This window comes from Accipiter gentilis, chromosome 14 (genome assembly GCF_929443795.1).
Source record: "Accipiter gentilis chromosome 14, bAccGen1.1, whole genome shotgun sequence".
Classification (NCBI taxonomy): domain Eukaryota; kingdom Metazoa; phylum Chordata; class Aves; order Accipitriformes; family Accipitridae; genus Astur; species Astur gentilis.
In genome coordinates this window covers 17,133,325-17,156,791 of record NC_064893.1, presented here as the reverse complement: position 1 = coordinate 17,156,791, position 23,467 = coordinate 17,133,325, and the positions used below count along the sequence as shown (strand labels likewise).

Here is a 23,467-nt window from a genome sequence, read left to right as displayed (position 1 = left end):
TATTTTTGGTAACTTCACTGTTTCTTCCTTACCTGGCCTGTGATAAGACCTCTGCTGTTGCAGTTTCTAACACAGATAAGGTAGCTTTTACCTAGAGTTAAATATGCAGCTAGAGTGTTGGAGCTGCTAGCAAATGCTCTGTTAAATAACTTCTAATCTTTAAATTCTTATGCTTTATTTTCAAATTTTTAGGTACATACACTGTGAAATTTTATGATGGTGTAGTTCAGACTGTCAAAAACATTCATGTCAAAGCTTTTTCCAAAGATCAGGTAAGTATTGTGTTCATATTACTAGTGTATTCTAAAATTGACAGTTCAGGTGGCTAGATTTGATGAATTATAAAATATGAAATTAATGAAACATCTCAACTGCTAACATACAATACATCTGAAGTAAAATCTGTTAATGAAAAGGTTATGCAAGTCTTCATGGTATGATTTGCAAAGCTCTCAGGCTCATGCTCTCATGAATGCATCTCTTGAACTAAAGTTGTCATAGGCATACAAATAAAACAGTTTTCTAAAAATCATTGGAAGATTCAGAATGTACGTACTAAAGCTAGTGGTAGGTTATTGAAACACACTTTGTTTCACCTGTTTGAGATTAGTTTAAAAGCATCTTAAAAATTAAGGGATGGGAACTATGGAGTTGATAGAAACTATTCTTTCCCAAAATAACTACTTGATTGTCTTGAGACTTTTAAGGAAGCTGTCTTCTAATCTTTCACCTCACAACTTTGAGAAGATAAGCTTTTTTACTAATCCCATGTTCTGCTTCTATGGTTTGGTTGTTCTACCAACTCTTCACCTGCTCAGCGCTGTAGTTTCAACAACCTTCAGCTTATGATGAAAAGTAGTAGTGAGCCATTCAAAAAAAAAAAAAAAATTTCCTGCTGATGGTGAGAAGGAAGTAGTGCTGCTTTGTACTTCAGTTTTCATGTGCGGGCACTATGTAGGAAAGGCTGACAAGTTCTAGTCCTATAACTTGGTTAAAACTTCTCAAGTACCTGCTTCAGAATAATTTTTGTTACAGAAGTGGTTTTAAGTTTGAGATTCTGCCACACATTCCTGTGTGGTAGCTGTAGCCTGTATTTTTAGTCATACCTTGCACTTTTAGTTTTCTAGAATGTTAAGTTTGAGCAAAGAAACTGAATCCCTCCCCCAAAACACAAGTCTTAAATACAGATTCCAATACTGAGTATTAATGGATACAATTTAAATCTGTCACTGTTGTGAAGAGGTATGCCATTCCTTGAAGGTCTCCAGATTTGTGTATCTGCAAGGCTGGGAGGGAAAACTATTTCAGATTTCCCACAAAGTGCTCTTAATAGCTTTCAAATGGTGGTAATTGTGCCTGGCTGAGGGTTGACTAGTACTCATGAGGGAACTACTTGAAGAATCTTTATTGCCATGAGAAATATTTCTACCATATTTAACCCTAAATACATGAAATTGAACAATCATAAGAAGTACTCTGCATAAGAAAGGCAAAATATTTTGTCTCTCCTCTCTCCTTTAGGGAGTTTCATGTTTCTGCATAGCTTTGGGTGGGTTTTAAAAGGAGTTTAAGTTTTTGTCTCCATTTAACTACTGGCAGGGAAGATTTCTTTTAACCCAAGAGATAAGTTATGCTAGAACATTTTTGTTCTGTTCTTTAGTGTAAAAAAGCATAAAGGGAGAATTTCCTAGTGAGCTCTGTTTACACAATCAGAAGTAAAGTTTAAAAAAAAACTTGAGCCACTGGAGAGCTCAAGATTCAGTTGTGAATGTAAGTTACATAAGTTAACATATGGGTTCAGGTACAACTGCATGCTGGCAGTGGAGGGCAAGTGTCGGATTCCTCTTCATCATTTGGAGAGACTGTAGCCATGAAGACAGACATAGCTTAGATCTTAGCTGTTCTTAAAGTCCCCAAACCACCTGATTTCTGAAGGGAGCAATGTAAGCTCGTTGTCTTTTCTTTAATGACAGTGTTACCCTGTCCCCATGTACAGGGTGTAACGTGCTATATTGAACAGTGATGGTAAAATGCTAATGACCTGCACAGCATGAATGTACTTGTACAAGGACACACAGCTCTTAAGAGTTCAGTAACATCAAGAGGTAATTCAGACATACTGTATTTATGGTTCAGTTTCTTGAGAATAATTTGATTAAGATGGTTCATGTGTGTTCCAGTGCCAGATACTTGATTCAAATCAGGTGGTTCTTTGAGCAGCACAACTGATGAAACTTAATGTCTGATGGTTGTGCTTTAATTTTTTTTTTACACTAATGTTTGAGTTTCCACTGAAGATTCTCCCATAGCTGTGGCATTTAAGGAATTTACAGATGACGGATTTTATGATGTTTTGTAAAAGTGGTGCTCAGACACCTAAGAAGGTGAAAGACTTTCTTTCCCTTTGTGTTGCTGTTTTCATGAAATATACAGCAATTTGATCTCACATTCTTAAAAAGTGCTTTTATAATCACCTCTGTGCCAAGTATGGTTGAAATAATATCATTGAGGGTGGAGCAGATTACACATTCACTATTTTATTGCATTAAGATTATTTCTTAGGACTGTGGTTTGAAAACAGCAGTCTTAAAAGGTATTGGTTCATGTAAGCCACATATAGATAGGAAGACTGGGGTGGGAAGAGGCAGGATGTACTGTCTAGTACAAGGAGATATTAAGTCTTAAGTTTATTCTCAGAATTTTGTATAACTTGGTCAGCTGCTTTCTTTCCCCAAAAAGGTATCGAGGTATTTTGCCCTTCTTGTCCTCTGATCATTGTTCAGATTATAAGCTTGTTGTGCCTTGCAGAACTATGGCTGGAAAGGAGTATGGTTGTTCTTTCATGCTTGAATTTATTAGGCAACAGGAAGATGGAAGTTAGTTCAACTAAAGGCACTGTTGACACATGACCAAATATAAATTATTAATCCAGGCGCTAAGTTAGAAGATTTCTGTTCATCAGAGCAGAGAACTTCTGTGACAGCCTGTAGCAGAATCTTTGGAAGGGGAAAAAACCAAAATCGGCATCTCCCCCAGGTGGCATTAATATGAAACCTGATCACAAAATGGAATGGACATTGAGTAGCAGTGACCTGTTGATATAGGGGTGTTCTTCCTGGTTCAGTGTTATTATATAAGAACTATAGGGAAATGAGATTATGGTTGAATCGGTATCAGGAGCTTGCTGGCCAGGGACTGTTAAGGATTTTCATGTCCTCATGCTGAACACAAATTACAGAAAGATAAAGTTTGAAGTTTTGGTTTTAAATTTAAATATGTAAATTTTAACATCATGTGATTCCTGATGAAGTTGGTAATTGCACTTGCTTTGCATGACTCTTTACTTAGTGCGTTTCAGTAGCAGTGATAATTACAAGCTAAATACTGGTCTATTTTGAATGAGACACTTTTGTGAAAGGAAAATGGTTTTGCATCCAAGTGATTGAGCTCTTTGCCCTTTTCTGTGCTCTTGACTCCCACTCTTTCTTCAGTGTCCCGAGCAGGCTTTAAGTAGTACTGCATCAAGCTAGTATGGACCTAACCCGCATGTGAAAACAAAGAAACAGCGAATCTCTTATGTCAGAGTTGTGAAAAGAGTGAATCTGTTGAACTGTCCTGTTGAAGATTCATGGGTCCTTGAACAGTTCAAGTGCCTCTTAAGTTTTCGTCTATGGGTTGCAATAGAATATATGCTTTTATCCTTTGAAAAATTGGACAAGGATGCAAGTCTACGAAACATAGAGGCAGGGGAGGAGTTTCATATTGCAATAAGTTACTATTCATGTGTCATTTTCTTAATTCTAGAATACTGTGGGTAATGCGAAGCCTAAGGAAAGAGGTAATGAAATTCTGTCATCTCCTGAAAAGCGGGAGAAATTTAAAGAACAGAGGAAAGCAACAAGTAATGCAAAGAAAGACAAGGATGAAAAGACATTGAAGACCGAGAAAAGAGTTAAGCAAACTGATAAAGAAGGAAAATTGATCGTCATCTCGGAAAAAGGCAAGGTTTCAGAAAAGAATATATCTAAGAATGGAAAAGAAGATAAAGAGAATATATCAGAGAATGATATGGAATATTCAGTAGATGCAGAAATTGAGAAGAAGCCTGAGAATGACAATGTAAAGAGTCCACAGGAAAACACAAAAGAAACTAAACGAAAACGTGGAAGACCACCGATAACACCTCCAACAGGTATGTAGCTAAACTTAAATGTTTAGGCCATATATCAGAACCCTTCTAAACTTACCTAAAGGAATGAAAAGTATCTTGCTCTTTCACAGCCTAAGTTTCTAGAAACTTTAAAAAAATTTTAATTTGTCTTTGTTCAGGCTTGGTTAGGACAGTTGAGAGCATACTTGTTAGTCAGATTTGGAGCTTCAGTGGTTTGGTCAGAGAGGAGATTTAGGCAAGTAGTCTTCCTATGTTATAAGACATGTCTGCAGTAAGATTAAATACTACTATGTAGACTTTGGAAAGCCAGGTGAAACTGTACTTATACAAGTCCAGTTTTTTAAGTTGTGAGGCTTAGGAGTTTATGTTTTGAAGAGTTTTGCAGCTTCATATCCAGTCAATTTTTGTTCTCTATCTAAATATGTAGAGCCAAGTTCTCAGACACTGCAGCCAATAACTTTGGAGTTAAGACGTCGGAAAATACCTAAAGGAGGTGAAGTTCCATCTAAGCGCCCCAGGATTGAAAAAAACTTGTGTGAGTATTTTTTGATATTCAACTCTCTCAGTATTTTTACCTATGAGTTCTTGAAGCTTAAGTGGGGGGAAGTCTGTAGTATTAACCTTGAACTGTGATACATGAAATGGCTGAAATGCAGCACCTGTTTTTCTTAAATTGGCCATTCATCATGCTGAAATTATCTCCTAAATCTTGGAAGCTGCATTTGGATAAAGGAGACAAGCTGTGAGTCTTGATGCAGAAGTTAGTTAACATAGGGGTGGCAGTGATTATATTGCCTCCAATACGTAGAAGGTTATAAAAGCCTTTTTTGAGATGTAGAAACTCTCTAGTTACTAGATGGAGGATCTACCATATTGCTTAGCAAAGAAACTTTAATACTAGATAAATATTCATGTCACTGCAGTCTAATAGTTTCTACTTAATCTTGGTATGTTGAAGAGCTTGAGTGTGTTGATGAGGAGAGAAAACTGTATTCGCTTATAGTAGTATCATGAACAAGGGGATGCAGATCTGAAGAAGGCTGTCTTTCCCTTCCTTAGGACCACAAAGTCTTAAAACTTCAGTGCATATACATTACCCAGCTTAGGGTCAAAGTTGTTTGTGTGTCTGAGTTGTCTCATCTAACTTCTGGTATTACTAAGTCTGTGGGACAGTTGCTGTTTAAAGCAGTGTTTTACCAGTAAGATATTGATCAGTATTCTTACTTCAAATCTGTTACTAAAAGAAAATTTTGAGACACCTGTAAGATAGGGTTTTGCTCTAGTTTTATGCATATTTATAACTGCTAATATGATTGTAGCTTTTACAGAGAGGTCTAATCACCAGGGCTGTTTAGCTTTTGCTATTAACTTCAGTCCTTAAATGCACTTTCAAACTGGGAGGGGACATCTTTAACTTTTGCTTGTGAGCTTATTTAGTAATTCTGTAACTGCATGGTACTATTAAATTTGTCTATTCCAGCTCAGGAAAAATTAAAGAACTCTTCAGATATCCCTGAAAGAGACCAGATCAGGAGACGATCTTCAAGACTCTCGTCTAGTATTAGCCATGAGATTTTAAATACCGATCATGTCACAACTTCAACAGAAATTCAGCATTTGAAAGATGCAGTATCTAACCAAAAGGAATCTGAGAAGGGTAAGCAGCTTCCTGGTATAGTCTGGATTTGTGGTGGCATGGCAGTAATCTAGTTGTTGCAAGCACTATATTTTCACTTGCATAACCTGCAGGCTCTATATTTGCAATTACAATCTGATTTCATTAGCAGTGCAGAGAAAACTCAAGGAAAGTTTATATCTATTTCTGCTGCCTGGATTGCCTTTTACTGTTGATTCTCTCTCTGTCAGTAACCCTAGCATTTAACCTTTGTGTGATGGGAGCTTTTCCAGTAGAGGGATAACTGGCTGGGGTAACTAGCCTTGCAAAAGGAGAGCTCCGTAGGTCATAAAATAACTTAAAGGAAACGTTGTGATTGGGTTTTTTGCCTTTTTTTTTTTTTTAAGGAATGCAGGTTATGCTTGTGAAAATAAGGTGATTACACAGTTTTAACACTTGCAGATTGAAGTAGTAACCCAAATGCTAAACTTACAGTTTAATCCTCTTGTTGAACACTAAAAACATCAAATGGGATGCTTTTATTCTTAGAATGGGTGGGGATAATGCTCCCTTTTTCTGCCCTGTGCTTCCCTGCCATTCCCTTTCAGGGGGAGCTCTGATAATGGTTTGAGGAGACCTGTCCCATTTTAGGATATAAAGAGTTAGCAGCCTGTATGTTTCTAAGCAGCTCTAAATTTAGAGGGTTGCTACAAATAGCTGTGTTGTAAAAACTTGATTTTGTGTTAATGCAACAGTGAGCAGTCTCAGCGTGGGTGGGTATCTTTCACCACTGTAATGTGATGAACACACACATTAGTGTTCTGGAATATGCTTTGTGTGCGTTTTACTCAATGAAATTTTTTTTTTCTCCGTTCTAGTCCACTTAGAAATTCCTGTTGAATCTGACCAAAGGTTCAGTGAACAAGGGTTGCCTGGAAACACATCACATAGCACAGCACTCAGTACAGATGCCATTTTACAGGAAGAAAAAGTTGAAGACACTGAGTCTTTGTCTGTAACTGTCCGAACTCAAGAACCTTCTGCTGCTACAGGTTCAAAAGTTGATTTTGTATTTAATGTTGATACATTTAAGGCAACTGATGCCAGGTGTTTTGTGCTTGTATGTGTGTCACAAAAGTTGTGTGTTCTTGCAATGTTAACCATGGGGCGGGGGGGAAATGCATATTTTTATTCCTTATGGACTGAGTTTTGATATTATGCTTTGGAGATTGACATCAATCTCCCCAAAAGTGACAATCATAATTTTTAAATGACTGGGTGTAATATTTTTAGCATGTGAATGGTGAAACTAACAAACGCTTGTTTTCAAGTTGTAATTTAATGTTTGTAATTCTGGATTAAGTTGGACTAACATCTTAAAAGATCAGGTTATTTTGTAATTTCTGTGCTGCAGGTATGTGGTAGCCTTGATGTTTGGGAATCCTGATTGTGGATTTCTATACCCTTATGTTTTGGCTTTTGTTGTACTTAAGTCCTAGACTACTTAGAGGTTTTAGTGCAAATTTATGAAATAGTTCAATCATTTCAGTGTCTGTCTTAATAATGTATATATTCTATTTTCTTTTGGCTGGGGAGTGTACTTGCCATGCTTTTTCAAATTAAAATTTCCTATGCAGATAGTAGACTATGCCAAAATAGTGCTGTCCTGTGATTATTTTTTGTAACTTTAATACTTATATCTGCAGCTAACTGGGGAAACTTGAACTACAATTTCCCTGGTTTATGCTTTACCAAAGAAGCTTAATTTTAAGTAGAACAGAACATTTAGAGGGATTTACAGTTGCACAGCATTGCTAATCTGTATGTGCTAGCTTTCATCCTGTTTGTTGATTATTCCAAACTTATCCTCCTGCTTGCATGTGTCCTCTTTCACCCCACTCTTATGTAACTGTACAAATTGAATGTCCTCTCCCTTTGCCACTGATGTGCACCTTCAGAGCAGGAAGGAATTTACCTCTTTTCCTGTGCTCCGGTTTGATGTGTAAATGGTCTTTTACTACTTAAAAATTAGAGCTCTTCTGATCTTGCTCTCGTTCCTAACCAGGCTGATGATATTACCCACCTGTATTCTAACTATGGTATATCCAGAGTCTTTTCAGTTGATGTGTGTTGGGGCCATGCTTTTACTTCTCTACGTTCTGGTGGTGAGTTTGCAAGATAGTGAGCGGCTGCAGATTCTTTTTGCTAGTCAGGCTGCTGTGTCCTTTTCAGTCCATTAAGTACTTTTGGGTTTAACTTTTTTTAAACTGATGTGTTGTAGCTTGTTTTGGCTCATGAAGGCAAGATCACTGTTTGGGTGTTGTACCTGAACAGAACATAAATCTCTCCGACACCAAGGAAATGCCATTACTCTCTGTATTGGCTCTGAGGACATGAGCTATTGACAGCCTGCAAATCTCTGAAGCAAAGGAAGGATGTAAAAAGTGTTGCTCCTTCCAGTGGCTATGAATTTGTTCTTCCTCCTCTTGTAGCAGGTGGAACTGATTTCATGTACTTTAAAGTTTAGGTTGAATACTTCCTCTGGGTAATTGCAGTGTAGTATCACTGGTTTCCTTAAGGTCATGTGCTGACAACTGGTGAAGCTTTTCACAAGTGCTTTGTCAGGTACTGCTGTAGTAGTCTGCTGTCTGGGTTAGCTAAACTGGTACCCTGTCTAGAAGTTTGCAATGCCAGCAATATTAGCAGCTGGTGCTGTGAGCTCTTTCCTTCAGAATTTGAAGTTCTTCTCCTCCAAGGTGCCCTTGAAACTGAACAGGCATCCTTGAATGTAATTTTAAGATGAATAGCCATGTCCTGTTTGCAAATTCTCATGTTGAAGTAGCCGTTGTGGATGGCAGGAGGGGCTGTCTGCTGTAGCAGCTACAGAACATTCTTTTTTTCTTCCTTCATTGGATCTCGGGAAGATGTCCAAGGAGTTCTTAATGGAAAGACTGCAGACATTTGTGTCACTGGGAGTACAAAGAGATGCTAAAAAACAGTGGTGCTTCTTGATCCTGTTGGAATCTTGTGCTTCAGGCAAGCAGAAAGAGTGGTGGCTGTTGTGACTCCAGTCAGGCATGTGAGAAGGTGTGCAGGTACAGGCATGGCTCCAAATAGGTACAGTGAACTGAATTGTTCTGAGGTGAAGTGTGCAGGATTTGCACCTTAGAGACAGCTCTTCTAAGAGATAGAGCAGGCTATAGCAGTTTTGAAAATGGAAAGAATTTTTAGTATGTCTGAAAATACTCACTTTTCAGCCTCTGACGAACTATTTAATAGCAGAGAAGGTATGGCAAAGCTTTCCACTACAGTGGATACAGTCACCCTTTGCACATGCTTTATATAGGAAAATGGTATGACAAAATGCTTTCTAATTTCAGTGATCTTGCATGATAAACTCACTGCATTTCTTAAAGTTTGGTTTTTAGCTGACAACCATTTAGCTTTTTATTTTGTAAATTCCTGCAAATTTTCAGTTTTAAGTGCAGTGTTTTTAAGATGACACAACGTTTTGTGTAATCTTTTGGAGGTACTCATTGCACTATAGATTGACAAACCACAACTTTAAGGTCTGAGAATTTGGAGAATGGTAAATCTTGGCTTTTTGAAAGAACACTGTATTAACAGTACGGAAAAACTGTGTTAATGGCTGCAGATGTTCTTCAAACAGTTAATGCAGTATTAAGAAGGCATCTGCTGCTGTTGCCTTTGTAAAATAATCCAGAAGTAGTGTCATAACCCAGACTGGACAGACCAGGCTGGACAGACCAGGGAGTCATGTTTAATTCAAAATTCCCTCCGGCTAAATTAAGGTGAAACGACACAAAACGATCAGTTAAAGATCTTATTTATGACAGAAGCAAACTGAACTGGGGAGGCATGGTAGTAGGTGGCAGGGTTTCTCACAACAGGAATTGGCATAAGACTACTTCTGTAAACTGTGTGACCATATACATCAATTCAGGGAATAAGGAGATCCTTCCCATCGAGTCACGAGGTTCAGAGCAGACTCCCTTGCTTTCCAGACTCCTCCTCAGAGGAGGGTCTAGGGGCGGCTGGATCCACTCTTAGTCTCACACTTGGTCAACGGTTTATGTCTTGAAACAGATGAGGTGTAGGGATTAAGGAAAAGGAAAGAGAGAAGACGACAGAGAAAAAGGGAGAGAGAAAGATTTCACCAGTCCTGGGTCTAGCGTTGGTTCAGTCAGCCAAGGGGTCCAGTCCCAGTGGGCTTGCGCACCCGGGGTTTCAGTTTGTGTCCTTTTATCATCCTTGCCCCTCCTTCGGGCGGGCACCCGAACTTGTCAGGTTAATGAACAGTTTGTGAACCTTTGGGCTTGGGGGTCGTTTGTGGAGTGATTCTTCCTTTCCTGCAGACACGGCCATTGTTTGATCTTTGTATCAGAACAGCTTATTAGAACAGGGAGCTGTGCACCCTCCAGCATGCCCTCCCCCTCCTGTTGCTGATGTCTGAGCTGGTGGGCTTTTCACCTTGGCTCCTTGCTGTGCAGGGTTTGTCTTTAAGCAGAACATGCCCCACCACAATGTTTGAGACATTAACTCTTTCAGTCTCTCACAAGTAGTCATGGAATATTCTCAGAAATAAAGATGATTTTACCTGGTACCATAACATGTATAATCACAAAGCTTTTGGGTTAGTGGTTAAATACTATTAAAAATGCCTCCTTCAAGGGCATCTACTTTCTTAAGTACTCATTTAGGATGCAAAGCTTTTCAGGGTGCTTCACAATGTCTTAGTTTCAAGTAACTATGAAATCAAAGGTGTTTTGAAAATTCTTACTGGTTTATGTGAACTGCAGTGTTGTCATAGTTGTATGATCATCTTTAGAGAAGGCTTCTTTTGAAAAAAAAGTTTGGGGATCTGAGTTCAGGGCTATAATGTAGTAAGAGCTGGTACATAACTCAGCAGTATGTGTTAGGGGTTACAGCAAACAAATCACTTCTACTGACAATGAAAGAACAAATAGACAAAACAGGCTTGATGGTGTAAAAATGTTATTTCTCTGTATTTGTTGCTGATGGGGAAATCTCTTTGTGAAAAAACTTTAGGGAAATGATTGACAAGATTTAAGGGTTTGAAGTTGAACTAAAATACCAGCAGATTTTTTTCCTCTACTTGTATACTTGCGTTCTCTTGATGACAGTTGCATTTTATAATTATCTTGTTTTATTCCCTTGAACTTGTATAATATGTGTTGGGGTGAGATGCTATGTTTTGTGAGGGAGGAAGTGGGGAGAGGAAATCAGTTGTACATTTGAAATTTATAAGGTAGAATTTCTGAATTCTGCTTTTTCAGCATTTGGGGAGCATAATTTTGGTGGCAGGTAGATGGGGCAGGACACCAGTATAATGCTGGTGTGTGACTGAACCATTGGGAGTTCAAAAAACGCTGATCCCTTTGAATACCTTTTGCCATTATTACCACTTCCCTCTGACTTCCTAGTGTATATATTGCTAAGCATTTGTCATTTGGACTTAAACTGGGGAGAATCCCTGCTGAATGTGTAATACCTACATGTGTGGTGTCAGTCACACAGATGTGACATGAGGGATGTGGCCTTCTCCTGAGCTTGGTTAATTGGATACAAGCAGTAAAGCTGTGGGAACATGACTTGGTTTGCTTGCCTACCCAAAGCCTCTGGTACAGCATGTGTATTCCTGTCAGCACCTGAGTGAGCTGGATTAAAGTTAATTCAGGAGTAGGCACTCATTGAATTCTGATTTGAAGTTCAGCACTGTGGTGATGTCTGAAAATTCACACTTTTGAGCGTGGATTTTTGTTGTGGTTTAACCCCAGCCAGCAACTAAGCACCATGCAGCCGCTCGCTCACTCCCCCCACCACCCAGTGGGATGGGGGAGAAAATCAGGAAAAGAAGTAGAACTCGTGGGTTGAGATAAGAACGGTTTAATAGAACCGAAAAGAAGAAACTAATAATAATAATGATAACACTAATAAAATGACAACAGCAACAATAAAAGGATGGGACTGTACAAATGATGCGCAGTGCAATAGCTCACCGCCCACCAATCGACACCCAGCTAGTCCCCGAGCAGCGATCCCCTGCTCCCACTCCCCCTAGTTTATACACTAGATGTGGTGTCACATGGTATGGAATATCCCGTTGGCCACTTTGGGTCAGCTGCCCTGGCTGTGTCCTGACCCAACTTCTTGTGCCCCTCCAGCTTTCTTGCTGGCTGGGTATCAGAAGCTGAAAAATCCTTGGCTTTAGACTAAACATTACCTTGCAACAACTGAAAACATCAGTGTTATCAACATTCTTCTCATACTGAACCCAAAACATAGCACTGTACCAGCTACTAGGAAGACAATTAACTCTATCCCAGCTGAAACCAGGACAATTTTGTTTCATTTAATTAAAGCCATCTCATTTAACATTAGAAATGCCAGGCATGCACCTGGATGGACATCCAGGTGTGGCAAGCAGGTGTTTTTATTGGAGAAAACTCTTTAAGATTGGGGAATAAGAATTGTACAGGGTGTTTCTGAGTAAATACTGTCACCTGAACTCCAGGTACAAAAAAAAAAAATAATCTACATTTCCATACTTAAACAACATTAAAAATGTTGTTAAAGAGTGGTTTGTTGATACAAGAGTTTCAAAATCCGTAGATCCTATCATGGCTACATCTTCTGTAGTTAAAAGTAGATCTCTGTTCCTGTGCGTGGTTCTGTCTTACTTGCGGGATTGTGCCTGTACACTCCGGTGCCAATGATGCCTGATGGGGGAACAGTAAGACTTGGGCTTTCACCTGGGAGTAGTGCGTGTGCATGGCACCAACAGAGGCATCTCGGTGTGGGATCTGAAAATGTCTCAGAAAATTGCCAGTGGCTTTCTGCTCAGAGTAGGGTGGGGGGCTGTTAAGGAGTCTAAGCATGCTGTCCTAAAATAACTGGTGTTGGAGGCTGAAAACTGAGTTAACTTATTTTGTGGGTAATTATCAAGGGAACAGATAGACATCTCTCCAAATATTAATAACTATATGTCAAACAGTTATGTTCTCAGACTGCCATGTGTATTAAATTTGGGGTTTGGAAAGGTGAGAAGTATGTTGTCAGAGTAGGCGGTGCGGGTGGAAAAATTTTTTTTCCCTATAAGATTACTGTAAAATAAAGCATGGAAGCTAAGGTCAAAGATTACTTTTCAGAATAAGTGTAACATTGTAACCTGATACTAACTTTTTTATTTGTCTGTTTATTTGTCTTTCATTCTAGTCACGTGATGGGAATTCATTCTCTTCCTGTAGGAAAATACTACAAAACATAATAAAATTAGTAACCTTCATTTTCTTCAGTGTGTTGTGTTAGTTTGGCATGAGTGAGTGATGCACCCTGGTAGTACTAAAAGAGTGTTTTCCCAGTCACTGGTTGGTAGATGATTCAAAGTTTATAGTAGTTGCAGATATTTCTAAAAGCAAATACAATTTGGAGTGTTTATATGCTTGTTATATTTTAAAATGTGTATGTATGTAACGTGTTCTGAAAGGGTAATATGGCATTGCCTGTCAAAACGTAAGTTCCTTTTTTGAAATTTTCAGAAAAATTCTGATTAATTACATGTACTAGAGGATAAAAATCCTATTCTGCTGATTTTTGGCTCCTCTAATGTTTAGGACCAGAATTAGTGATTAGGGTTTAGCTAAATCAAGTTGCCTTTCAAAAAAGCAGGTCTTTTGGCAAATTTTTGCAGCCAGTAAAAGTTCTGTTTCGTATATCTGAAAACAGGCTTAGAAGCACTGTACAGCTGTCTGTGTGGTTTTACTCTTAGAAACTGATTTGACTTTAATGGTGAGCTGCCTTTGCTTTGCACAGATCTGCTATTGTGTTTGTAGTTGTATTTCCCAGAACTCTTAAGATTTACTTTTTTTATTTGCATAGACATGCATCAGGGATTCCATTTGCCTTATACTTACCATGTGTTTTTCTAATTTTGTCACTTTTAGCTTTGGGTTTCAGTTAAGAAGCATATCTTTGCATCCAGTTTGAGGGAGAAGCTGTTTATCCTGCAGTTTACCTAGGTAGGCTTTGATCCTTTGAGGTAGTGTTAACAGCTGCCATTTTAAGCCTAGCAATATAGTACATAAAGAAATCCATCCTGCCTCGCTCGCTTAAAGTTTCTTACAGCTAGACACCGTGATCTGGACATGGTGTTTCAGTTACACCTTGAAGTGCAGGTAAAGCCTTTATATCCACCTGCCTGCTAGCCCTCTCTAAAGTTATGTCAAGGTTTGCACAGTGGCACACTGCATGCATACAAGATTTTTTGTCAGAGTACACACTTCCCTGTTTTTAGTGTTAGAAGCTTAGTGCCAGCAGAGGGAGAAGATGGTGAGTTAGAGGATTATATGAAATACCGTCTTGAGTAGTTCTTGCAATGTCAAGTAATGTTTCAGGCTCAAAAATTACAACTTTGTAAACGTGTAATGATCTGTGATTATTGATGCTGTATGTATTTATTACACCAAGCATCTACCTGAGTGAATTCTGGATGCACTGGAAATGGTTGGATGCTGTCTTTACCTAAAGTAGTTTGAGAAGAGCAATTAGGCAAGATGTTCTTTGTTTCACAACTGAGATCTTAAAAGACAGAGGTGTCTGAAAATAAAGGAAGAAACATGGTTTGGGTGCTAAAATGATGAACAGGAACACTTTTGGTGAGCTCAAGAATAGCACCACAAGATTTCAGAAGAAATAAGACCAAATAAATGGGTAATTAGTGAGGAAGCTAGCCCAGTGGTGTGAAGTGATCCAAAGCACAGTGTAAAAAGTGTCAGCTCAAGAAAGGTATTGGTAACAAGCAAATAATCTTGAAAATAATACAGATCTCCAGAAGCAGTGGAGAACGTAAGTTCTGGAGAGACTCAATCTGTGTAGCTTAACAGCAGGTGAAGGAATAATTTGATCTTCACTTAATGTTTCTGTGGAGACCAGGAAACAGAGACTAGAAGTCTCATCAGTTTAACAGGCCCTTGTGTGTGAAGATCTAATGGCCTTGCAGCAGTTTCTAGCCAACTTGAATTGGGGGGGAAATGCTTAGTGTTATGTGCACTGTTGGTTTTCTGGGATAGCTTACCAATGCGTTGCAGAAGATGCCTCAGGATGGCAGACTTTCAGTCAAGATATTGTGCTGCTGCTGAACTTTCCTGTCCCAGCATGAGTCAATTAAAGAACTCAGGGGGGTGGGGGGAAATCTCTTGTGGACTCAGAAGCTTTGCATGGTGACATTTTACTGTAAACTTACTGCTGAACGTGGTCGTAGCTTGAACCTTGGATAATACGGCACAACAGGAAGTGAGAGAGGTTGCTGACTTGAATGCTGAAGGGATTTTTTTTTCTCTGTAGTGAAAGTTAAAGGAGACACTGTTGCTTGACCTTGAGTCTGTGTGCTTAATATTGTAATGGCTAATTGAATGCCAGGTGAGGAGTTTTAATTTTGGTTATAAACATGGAAGAAATAGCAAGTGATAGGTCTATCATTAACTTCCCTCTGTACTTGGAGAAAACACCCACTAAGCTCCTCTGAAAAGGCAAGTGCTTGAAAATCTGAAGCCACTAGAGCAAAACTTTCTCTCTATAGAAACCAGTTTTAGTACCATGTGTTGTGAGCAAAAAATTGTATGTATGTGTAAGGATGGAAGTTCCCCCCCTTAGATGCTGGTGTAATGGGTCAGCTTCAGAGCATTTGGCTGGGAGCACAGGCTCTTCAGAGGCCTTCCTGGCTGGTGGAGTTGGGCATCAGTTTCCTGCTGAGCCCTGGTTTCAGAGAGTTCTTATTGTGTTACTTGTAAAGAAGGAATATGCCGCCAAATGTGGTGGTGATGCTAATAATTTAAGCTTTATTTCAAACTGTGAGGGATTGTCTGTGGTTTTATTACTCTGAATAGATTCCTTTTGCATGTTGTACTAAGTTTTTTGTCTGCTTTCCTTACCCTGTGTCTTTGTTACCTCTGTTTCTAAACTTCAGCTGACACGATCCTGTGTTCCTCTTCCAACTTGTAGCTGATCAGTTAGAACCCATTCCCTGTTATCTTCTCCAGAATTTCTGTCTCAGTGGAGGGGAGTTGCTCTGAGCTTGGGTACAGGGCCTCATCATGACAGTTGTGTGATGGTATAATAGTTTCCCTTGTCATCTTTTGTAATATTTTTTGGCTAAATCTTCAGACCCTATTACCCCCTTCTGCTGCAGTTAAGTTTTCCCACCTTCATGGCAGTTAAGTAGAAACAAGTTCTCTTTCATTGTCCTGAATGTTGTTTTTCAGCTTTACTGTCAAGAGAACCTTTCTGCATTTGCTTTCACTAAACCCACAGGCCATTTCACTGACTGTTCCTGAAATGTTTTTTTTCATTCTTTATGAATGCAACTTTTGATGTACAGTATCTTTCAATTTTGGTATTGGCAAACTTTGTTGTTCTGCAAGTGAGATCCAATTGTCTGGCTTTGTTGCAATCTTATTACCATAATTGCTTAAAGCAGCATCTCTGCCAGCATGTTCTTAATATGGCTGCACCAAAATGTCTTTCTCTTTCTCCTTGTCGTTATTTTTGTGAAACACCCAAAAGCAGTGTCTTCATTTTTACTGTTCTCAAAATTAACTGAATAGCTTTCTTTTAGCCAGTCTAATATGCATATGACTTCTTAATCCTTCCCTGTCCATCAGCCTCCATAGTACCATTACTTGTTTTTTCTCTATGAATGACTTCAAGTTTTGTTTCTTTGTCATAACACAGTACTTAGAAACTAAGTGTGCTTCAGATACAGCTATCTAGGATGCTTTTCTTTGCTATGACATAACTCTTAAGTATGCAGCTCACTAACACCATTTTTGTTGCTATATGCTAAAAATTTCTGAACAAGCTGTCCTGTGTTCTTACACCAAGATTGTGTCGACACTACCTTTAACACTCCCATTCAATGCGTTCCTGCATATGTGCACTTGTGGAAAGTCTTACTCTTTCTGCACTTTTGTTTGTAATGTTCCTGGGTCCTTTTGTGTTCCTTGTTTTCAACTACTTCTAATATAATGTCTTAATTTTCATTCATGTGCTGCCTGCCTTCAGTTTTGCATCACTGTTGCTAGATCTGGGTCTTAGCTTTAACCACTTCATCTTTCTTAATTCTCCAAGTTTGAAAATAGTGGTGAATATGGAAATAATATTTTAGTACTGGCAAAACAAATGGAAAAATTGTATTTGGAAGCTGTTTTGTAAAAATGACACCTCCTTTCCATTGTCCTTTAGTTGGTGAGAGATTTTTTTTGATGCTGTGTGCATATTAGTGATGGTTAGTTGCCTGGATCTCTTTATATCTCTGTGTTTCCAAATTTCTACCTCTCCTTTGTTATATTGAGTACAGATACTGGTGACAATAATCTGATCTACTCTTAGTTCAAAATGTTTCTTTTGTGTATTTTTTAGCAAAAACATGGATTAAAAGTTTCTGAAATGCTGGAAGAAGTAGGAGTTTAGCAGGTCAAGTTTAAGTATAGCCCTGGATTGCACAGCAGTGCTCTTTAAAACAGATGCCTTAAGGTTCTTTCATTTGAGTCTGAAGACTTTCCTTGCTTTTTTTGAGAAACTAATTAACTATAGCTCATAGGGGAAATTTTTTAACAGATGCAAGCCATTTTCCTTTTGCTCAGTTTCATTCTTTCATTGCTGCTTGAAAATTGAAATAAGTTTAAATTAAATTGAAATTTATTTCAATTTTACTTGAAAAATGTAGTTCTGACGTACTGCTTCCTTTGTTCTTGGCAGTAACCAGACTTTGGTGGTACGACAACACATCCAGAAAGCAGGCAGCAAAATAATTATAAGCAAAGAAGCAGAACTGCTTTTCTTGGAAAGTGCTTTCACCAAAGATGTGAACAGTTATAAACAAATAAATACTTGATAGAACATAATCTTCAGTGTTCTGACTAAATACACAATCTGTGTAATTCAGCCTCATATCTATAGTAGCACTATATACAGTGATACTAGGTGTTGGGGAAGGGACTCATGGAAGCAAAATGTCGTTTCCTGATGATAACTCATTCATAAAAACACTGGCATAATGACAACCAATTTTTAAGAGCACAGTAGGGCAGAGTTTTCCCTTAAAAGCTATTGACCTTAACGGCAGATACAGCATTAAAACTTTATTTTTAGCATTTCATAGCTAACATGATTGTATGCATGCCCATTTCTTATCTTTTTTTGTTGTTTTAAGTTTAGGAAACCATTTGATAAATATAGCAAATGCATGGGGGAATTTATCTGTTTTGTTCTTACAGTAACAAAACCTTGTAGGAGAGCAGATTTTCTTGCATCAAAAAAAGCTGCAACTGTTGATCAAGATCACCAGTTTAGATGCAAGTTCTTGGACTGTTCAAAATCCTTCCGCAAAGCCAAGTTGTTGCATTATCACTTGAAATACTTTCATGGAGTGGAGAAGGCTGCAGAATCACAGCAGAACCCTGTAAAAAGAAATATTCAAACCAGAGCTTCTTTGGCTTCTGAAAAAGCTAATCAAGAAAGGTCAAAAAGAGGACGGACTGCAGCTAGTTCGCTGTGTAAGTATGTTGCTGATCTCTTCCTTTTTTTCAACAGCAGCAGGCAGGACAAGCTGGAAAGAGCAGAAATAGATTTTCTTTTGGGCTAAAGGAATCTCTTTTGGGCTCCATCTTAGCATATTTCTTTGTGGACAAGCAGCATAATATGTGTGAACATTATGTTTTAGAGAAGATAAAACTGAAGGAACTACTTTATCTAGAAAAATAGATCATGTTCTATAATGAACCAACTGTGCAGCTTCACTTATTCCTTTGTAATAGCTCACTTGAATATTAAAGCTCTGTTCTTTTTTCAAAACTACAATTCCCCGAATTCCTGATTTTGTGTTTTGTTTTGTTTTTGGTTCCCCCCCCCCCCCCCCGGCTTAACAAATACCTAATAAGTATTGTTCAAAGACTATTGTCCTTTTCTGTCTTAAGGAAACAGTCTGGGTAACTCCAGTGCTCTCCTATTTCTTACTTGGTCTTTACATGTCATGGTCTGACTTCAAGAGTATACTTGGCTAGAAATCCAGTACCACTTTCTACAGTATTTACTGTTCTCATTGATGGACCTGTGGGGAAAAAAAAGTCCTAGTATTTAACAAAAGTAATTGCTACAGCTGTACTTGAAAAAGATCCTCACACAACTGATGGGTAGTGGAAAGGGATAAAAACTTAACGGTAAGGAAAAAAAAAAATGTTTATGTTATAATTACTTTGCAGTCTTCAGAATCACATTAACTTCTGCTTCACCATCTCACTGAAGCACTTTCTTCCTAGTGTCTTGTGTAACATCAGAGTGGCAATCTAGGTCTAGTTGTGAACTGCAGTGTTGTTTTTGATAACCTATCCAAACTTTGTTCTTGTGGACTGACTTCCCTTTGTACTGCAGGTCCATAAAAATTGTCTTCTCTTTTGTATTCTGATTGAGCCTGTTTTATAGAATCCAGCTTTCTCTTTGAATTACCTGGTGTTTTTTGTCTTTGCATTTGATCTTTCATTAGTACTCTGTTTTATAATTTTCAAGTCTTGAAAGTTGTTCACTGAGATACAGCTTGCTACAGCAGAATATATCTAGCCTTACTTTGCTTCATGTCTGCTTTCCCTAGTGTATCCATCAACCGTTTTTTCATTTGAGGGGCTACTGCCAGTTCCTAACAAGTGTAACATAACATACTGCTACTACATGTAAACTTCTATGCCCCAAATACTTCTGTAACTTTAAATAATGCAAAGGGATAAGATTTGGTGCGGTAGAGGAAGATTTTTCTTTAAATGCGTTAGGGTGTGCCAACTGGTGTTTATTATACTTTGCATGCAGCTTAAATGAAACTCAAGCACTGCCTTGACAAACACACCTGAGACGAGTGCTTTATGAAGAATGGCTGTTAACAACTGCACAGTGATCAAAGTAGGCTTGCGTGTCACATGCTTTTCCATAAACGGACTTCTATTCAGCTTTTTTGTAACAGCATAATTATTTTGGTTCGAGAAGTTGTTTTCCTGTGGTTGTCTTGAATGAACTGACTAGTGACTCAAGATCTTGACCCTTTCATTTATCCTTTCCCCCATGTGTGTACTGTTGGTTTGATATCATCATCTTGGCCACATGGGCAGGTAATTCATTATGGTGTTGAGTTGTAACTGTATTTGCTTATTTTAAGCCCCCACCCCTTTAATTCCTCACCTGTGGATGGGTACTTTTAACCTGGATTGTTTCAGTGATGCATTTCATAGCATATCCCTGCAAATAGCCCCTGGGTTGTGCTGACGGCTGTTGAACAGTGCATCAAAGTGGAAGGTGGACTGTAAATTTGTCGAGTCACCTTGAAACTGTCAAAGCCTGTTATTGTGGAGCTACAGTAAGGTTTTTCTTGATGAGGAAAAGTAATGTTGTCATATGTCAGTTACATTGTATGTCTGATACTAAGTGCCATTTGGGTTTTAACTCATTGTGTTCTTAATTCTTCTAATTTTTGTTGTGGGGGTACCACATGTTCTGAGGTAGAGTTAATGGGGTTTTTGAGCTCATACTGTTGCATGTTGTGTTCTGTTCTGTCTTTTTGGAAGCTTCTCTTCTATTATTAATGAATGTATAGGAAGATAGCCTACTAAGCAAGACTTTCTCCATGTCCACTGAACGCTCTTATGTCACCTTTTTAAAAGGCTTTTCAGGAGTACTGCTAAGTGAGAGCAAAGGCTTTTGAATACATAATTTAAGGATGGTACACGGTGGGTTTACTTTTCATCTTCACAATCCTTTTGTGAGCAAAACCTCTCCTGGTCAAAGTGAATATATTTAAATTATTTTACCTTTTGGTACAAATGTCCTTTTCTTTTCTTATACTTCACTATATTAGATAGGTTTTAGTGCTTAAGAAAAGGTGGCAGTTTCTAACATATAAGACTTTAGAAATCATGAGTTTTGTTATTCCATAAGCTTGTAGTTACTCTTGCTTTAGAAGCTTTAGTACACTTAAGTCTTTGTCTCACAAGTTTTATTTTGGAGTTCTGGAACTCCTTACTATTTCTGCTACACATCAAATTAATAAGTAAATGGTGGGGGTGGACTGTTGTCTGTATTTAAAGTGAAAATACTTACTGTTTTTAAAGTTCTGGGAAATTATGCAATATTCAGCAAAACCTTTTCCTTGTGCTTAAAATCAGAATTTTGACACAGAAAAGATGGATTTAAGTGGTCTTCAATGACCATGTTGTGAGATGCAGGAAGGAACAATTGAAGTATAATTACTTTGCACTAAAGCGGAGACTGAAATTTCAACATCTGAAATGTAAATCATGCCACTTGGTGTTGGCTTCAAAACTTGAGTGAGATGGACAGGTTAATGTGGAACTGATTTGTCCTGTCTCTCCCTTTTCCCTAAGGATTTACTTTGCAGTGGCAAATTCAACAGATATCTCTCTAAATTCTGTAGTGGCTCTTCATTGAACAGAGGGGAAGGAACTACCACTGACTAGCTTGTATTTTAGATATGCCTTACTACTCTGAACAGAATGATGCAGACTTAAATGGCTACTGTATGCATTCAGGCAATACCTCTTTCTAATTTATCAGGAAATATTGCAAGATCATTGTGATGAAACAACTCTCCACCCAACCCCATGTTATAATACTTACCTCCATGAGTATTGCTTCTATTTGGTCTTCACTGAGAGCATTGTCCTTACAGAGAATAAGGCACTTGCTTTTTTTTGTCCCTTTGGAATATAGAAGATGCAGGCATTTCTGCCCTCAGCTCTTAAGTTGCGTTTCACCTCCGCAGGTGCATTATAGAGCCACCTGCAGCCCTTCTGTTAAAGAGGAGAATCAAGACCTGCACAGACATAAATAGATGCACAGGCTTAAAACAAGCTTTTTGAGCATAAGCTGGAGATGACTTCTCAAAGTCTGTCTTCCAGGAAAGACTTGCTTAAGTTTTTGACAGTTCAAATTGAGATGTTCTATCAAATTTATCACTTGAAATTGAATGTGGTATGGTATAGTATATATTAAATTTTTTGGCGGTTAGTTACTACTTGTTGATTGCTGTAATAAAAAAAACTTGAGTAGAACCACATTCCATCTTCATATGCATTAACCTTAGGATAGGTTTTTTTTCTTTGTTGTCCCTTCCCCTTCTCTGCACAATCAGTTTACTGTTGGAAGTATGTCATCCCATACTGTGACTTGTGCCCTGCAAACACTTATTGTAAACACTTGCTCTGAAGGTGTCAGTTTTCTCTTTCAGATGCCTGTCTATCAGTTTTATTTTGTGTGAAGTGCCTACAAAAGGTTATTTTTAATGAAATTTGTTGTTTCCTGATGTAGACCACTCCAGGGGCACAAGGCATGGAATAGCTTCATTTAATTCTTTGTACCTGCAACTCCTAACTTTAATGTCTTAACTTTTTGACTGTGATTTTCTGAATTGGTGGCTTTCATTTTTTAGTAAAATTTTTTTCATTTGGAGGTTCAACAAAATTTAGTTCAAGCCCTTGTGTTGAACAATTTTTCTGAAATCTGAAAGTCAACTTGTGCCAGACTTCAGTTCTCACACAGGTGGTGCACCTCATGTCAGACCTTCGAAACACTCTATACTTAGGTATACTATAGGTACTGAAGGTTTGTCAGGAAGTTCTAACCTCATTAGATGTGAACAAGTAGGGGATTTGATAATGTGTGTGCAAGGAAATGCCATCAAAACCTTCACTAAGGTGTCTGGTGTACTCTTAATGCTCTTAACCACTTAGTAGGGCTGACAGACTTGATGCTGCCTTCAGCACAACTGTCGTACTGACAGGGACTTTGTCAGTTAATACCCTTACACTCCTAGGAGATAGTTCAGTTCCCCTAAGGAGTTTTGCTTTAATAGAATTAAACCTGATTTTGAGACTTTAAAAATGCTGTGCAGTATTAGGCTGCAGTTTCGGTATGTGGGTATATAATGGCAGCTTCAGTCTGGCAGGTTGCTGCCAGTCTTGGCTCTGCTGTTCTCCTTGCCATGAGGAAGAAAAGAAAGCAACAGACCTGTGATTTGTAGTTCAGAGACTGTAAAAAATCTGTCCCTACTGAGGAGTCCGTAAAAGGTACTTAAAGAAAAAACATGTATATTGTCACTAGGTTTAAATTTTTGTACATGACCTTGTTCTTAGAAAATTCTGCCTCCTTAGAGTTAGTTACAGTGCGTTTTGTTAATGTATAAGTGTCTTAATGCCAGGAATCTGTGTAAAAAAAAAAAAAAAAAAAAGTGGTCTCATGTTACTAATGAGATCCTAACCACGTGTGTATAGGCAACAGGTTGGCAAACTTCTTTGACAACTTAAACATCCAAGGCATCTAGTTGTCAACTGATAGCTGTTAATGTGAACCTCTGGCATGTGGCTTAGTGGTTTTCGGGGGGGCTTCCTGTTTCCTCTGAATATTGGCTGACGGATGCCTCTTTGCTAGGGAGTGGAATGTGCATGGGTGACCTACAAACAGAGGGTTTCTTGTTGGAGTAGGTGGAGATCTGCATTAACACCCTCTGTGTTCTGCAGAATTGATGATTGTCTTTCTGGCTTATCTTGAGAACACTGCATTTAGTTTGTGGAGGATGGCTGTGTAAA

The 23,467-nt window shown here is 38.4% G+C and overlaps 2 protein-coding genes across 13 annotated transcripts in view; one reads left to right on the top strand and one right to left on the bottom strand.

Annotated features, from left to right (window-relative positions):
• The window catches only part of RBM39 (RNA binding motif protein 39), a 278,284-nt gene that overhangs the window by 133,551 nt on the left and 121,266 nt on the right, over positions 1-23,467 (bottom strand). The gene's annotated exons all lie outside the window — the stretch shown is intronic.
• The window catches only part of PHF20 (PHD finger protein 20), a 74,400-nt gene that overhangs the window by 21,001 nt on the left and 29,932 nt on the right, over positions 1-23,467 (top strand). For 10 of the 12 annotated variants that reach the window (XM_049816218.1, XM_049816219.1, XM_049816216.1 and 7 more), the window contains 6 exons: positions 193-272; positions 3,805-4,192; positions 4,599-4,706; positions 5,652-5,828; positions 6,665-6,838; positions 18,101-18,379. In XM_049816218.1, the coding sequence (XP_049672175.1) occupies positions 193-272; positions 3,805-4,192; positions 4,599-4,706; positions 5,652-5,828; positions 6,665-6,838; positions 18,101-18,379 (1,206 nt within the window). The remainder of the gene's footprint in view (positions 1-192; positions 273-3,804; positions 4,193-4,598; positions 4,707-5,651; positions 5,829-6,664; positions 6,839-18,100; positions 18,380-23,467) is intronic. The other 2 variants (XM_049816226.1, XM_049816224.1) reach the window with 1 other exon arrangement.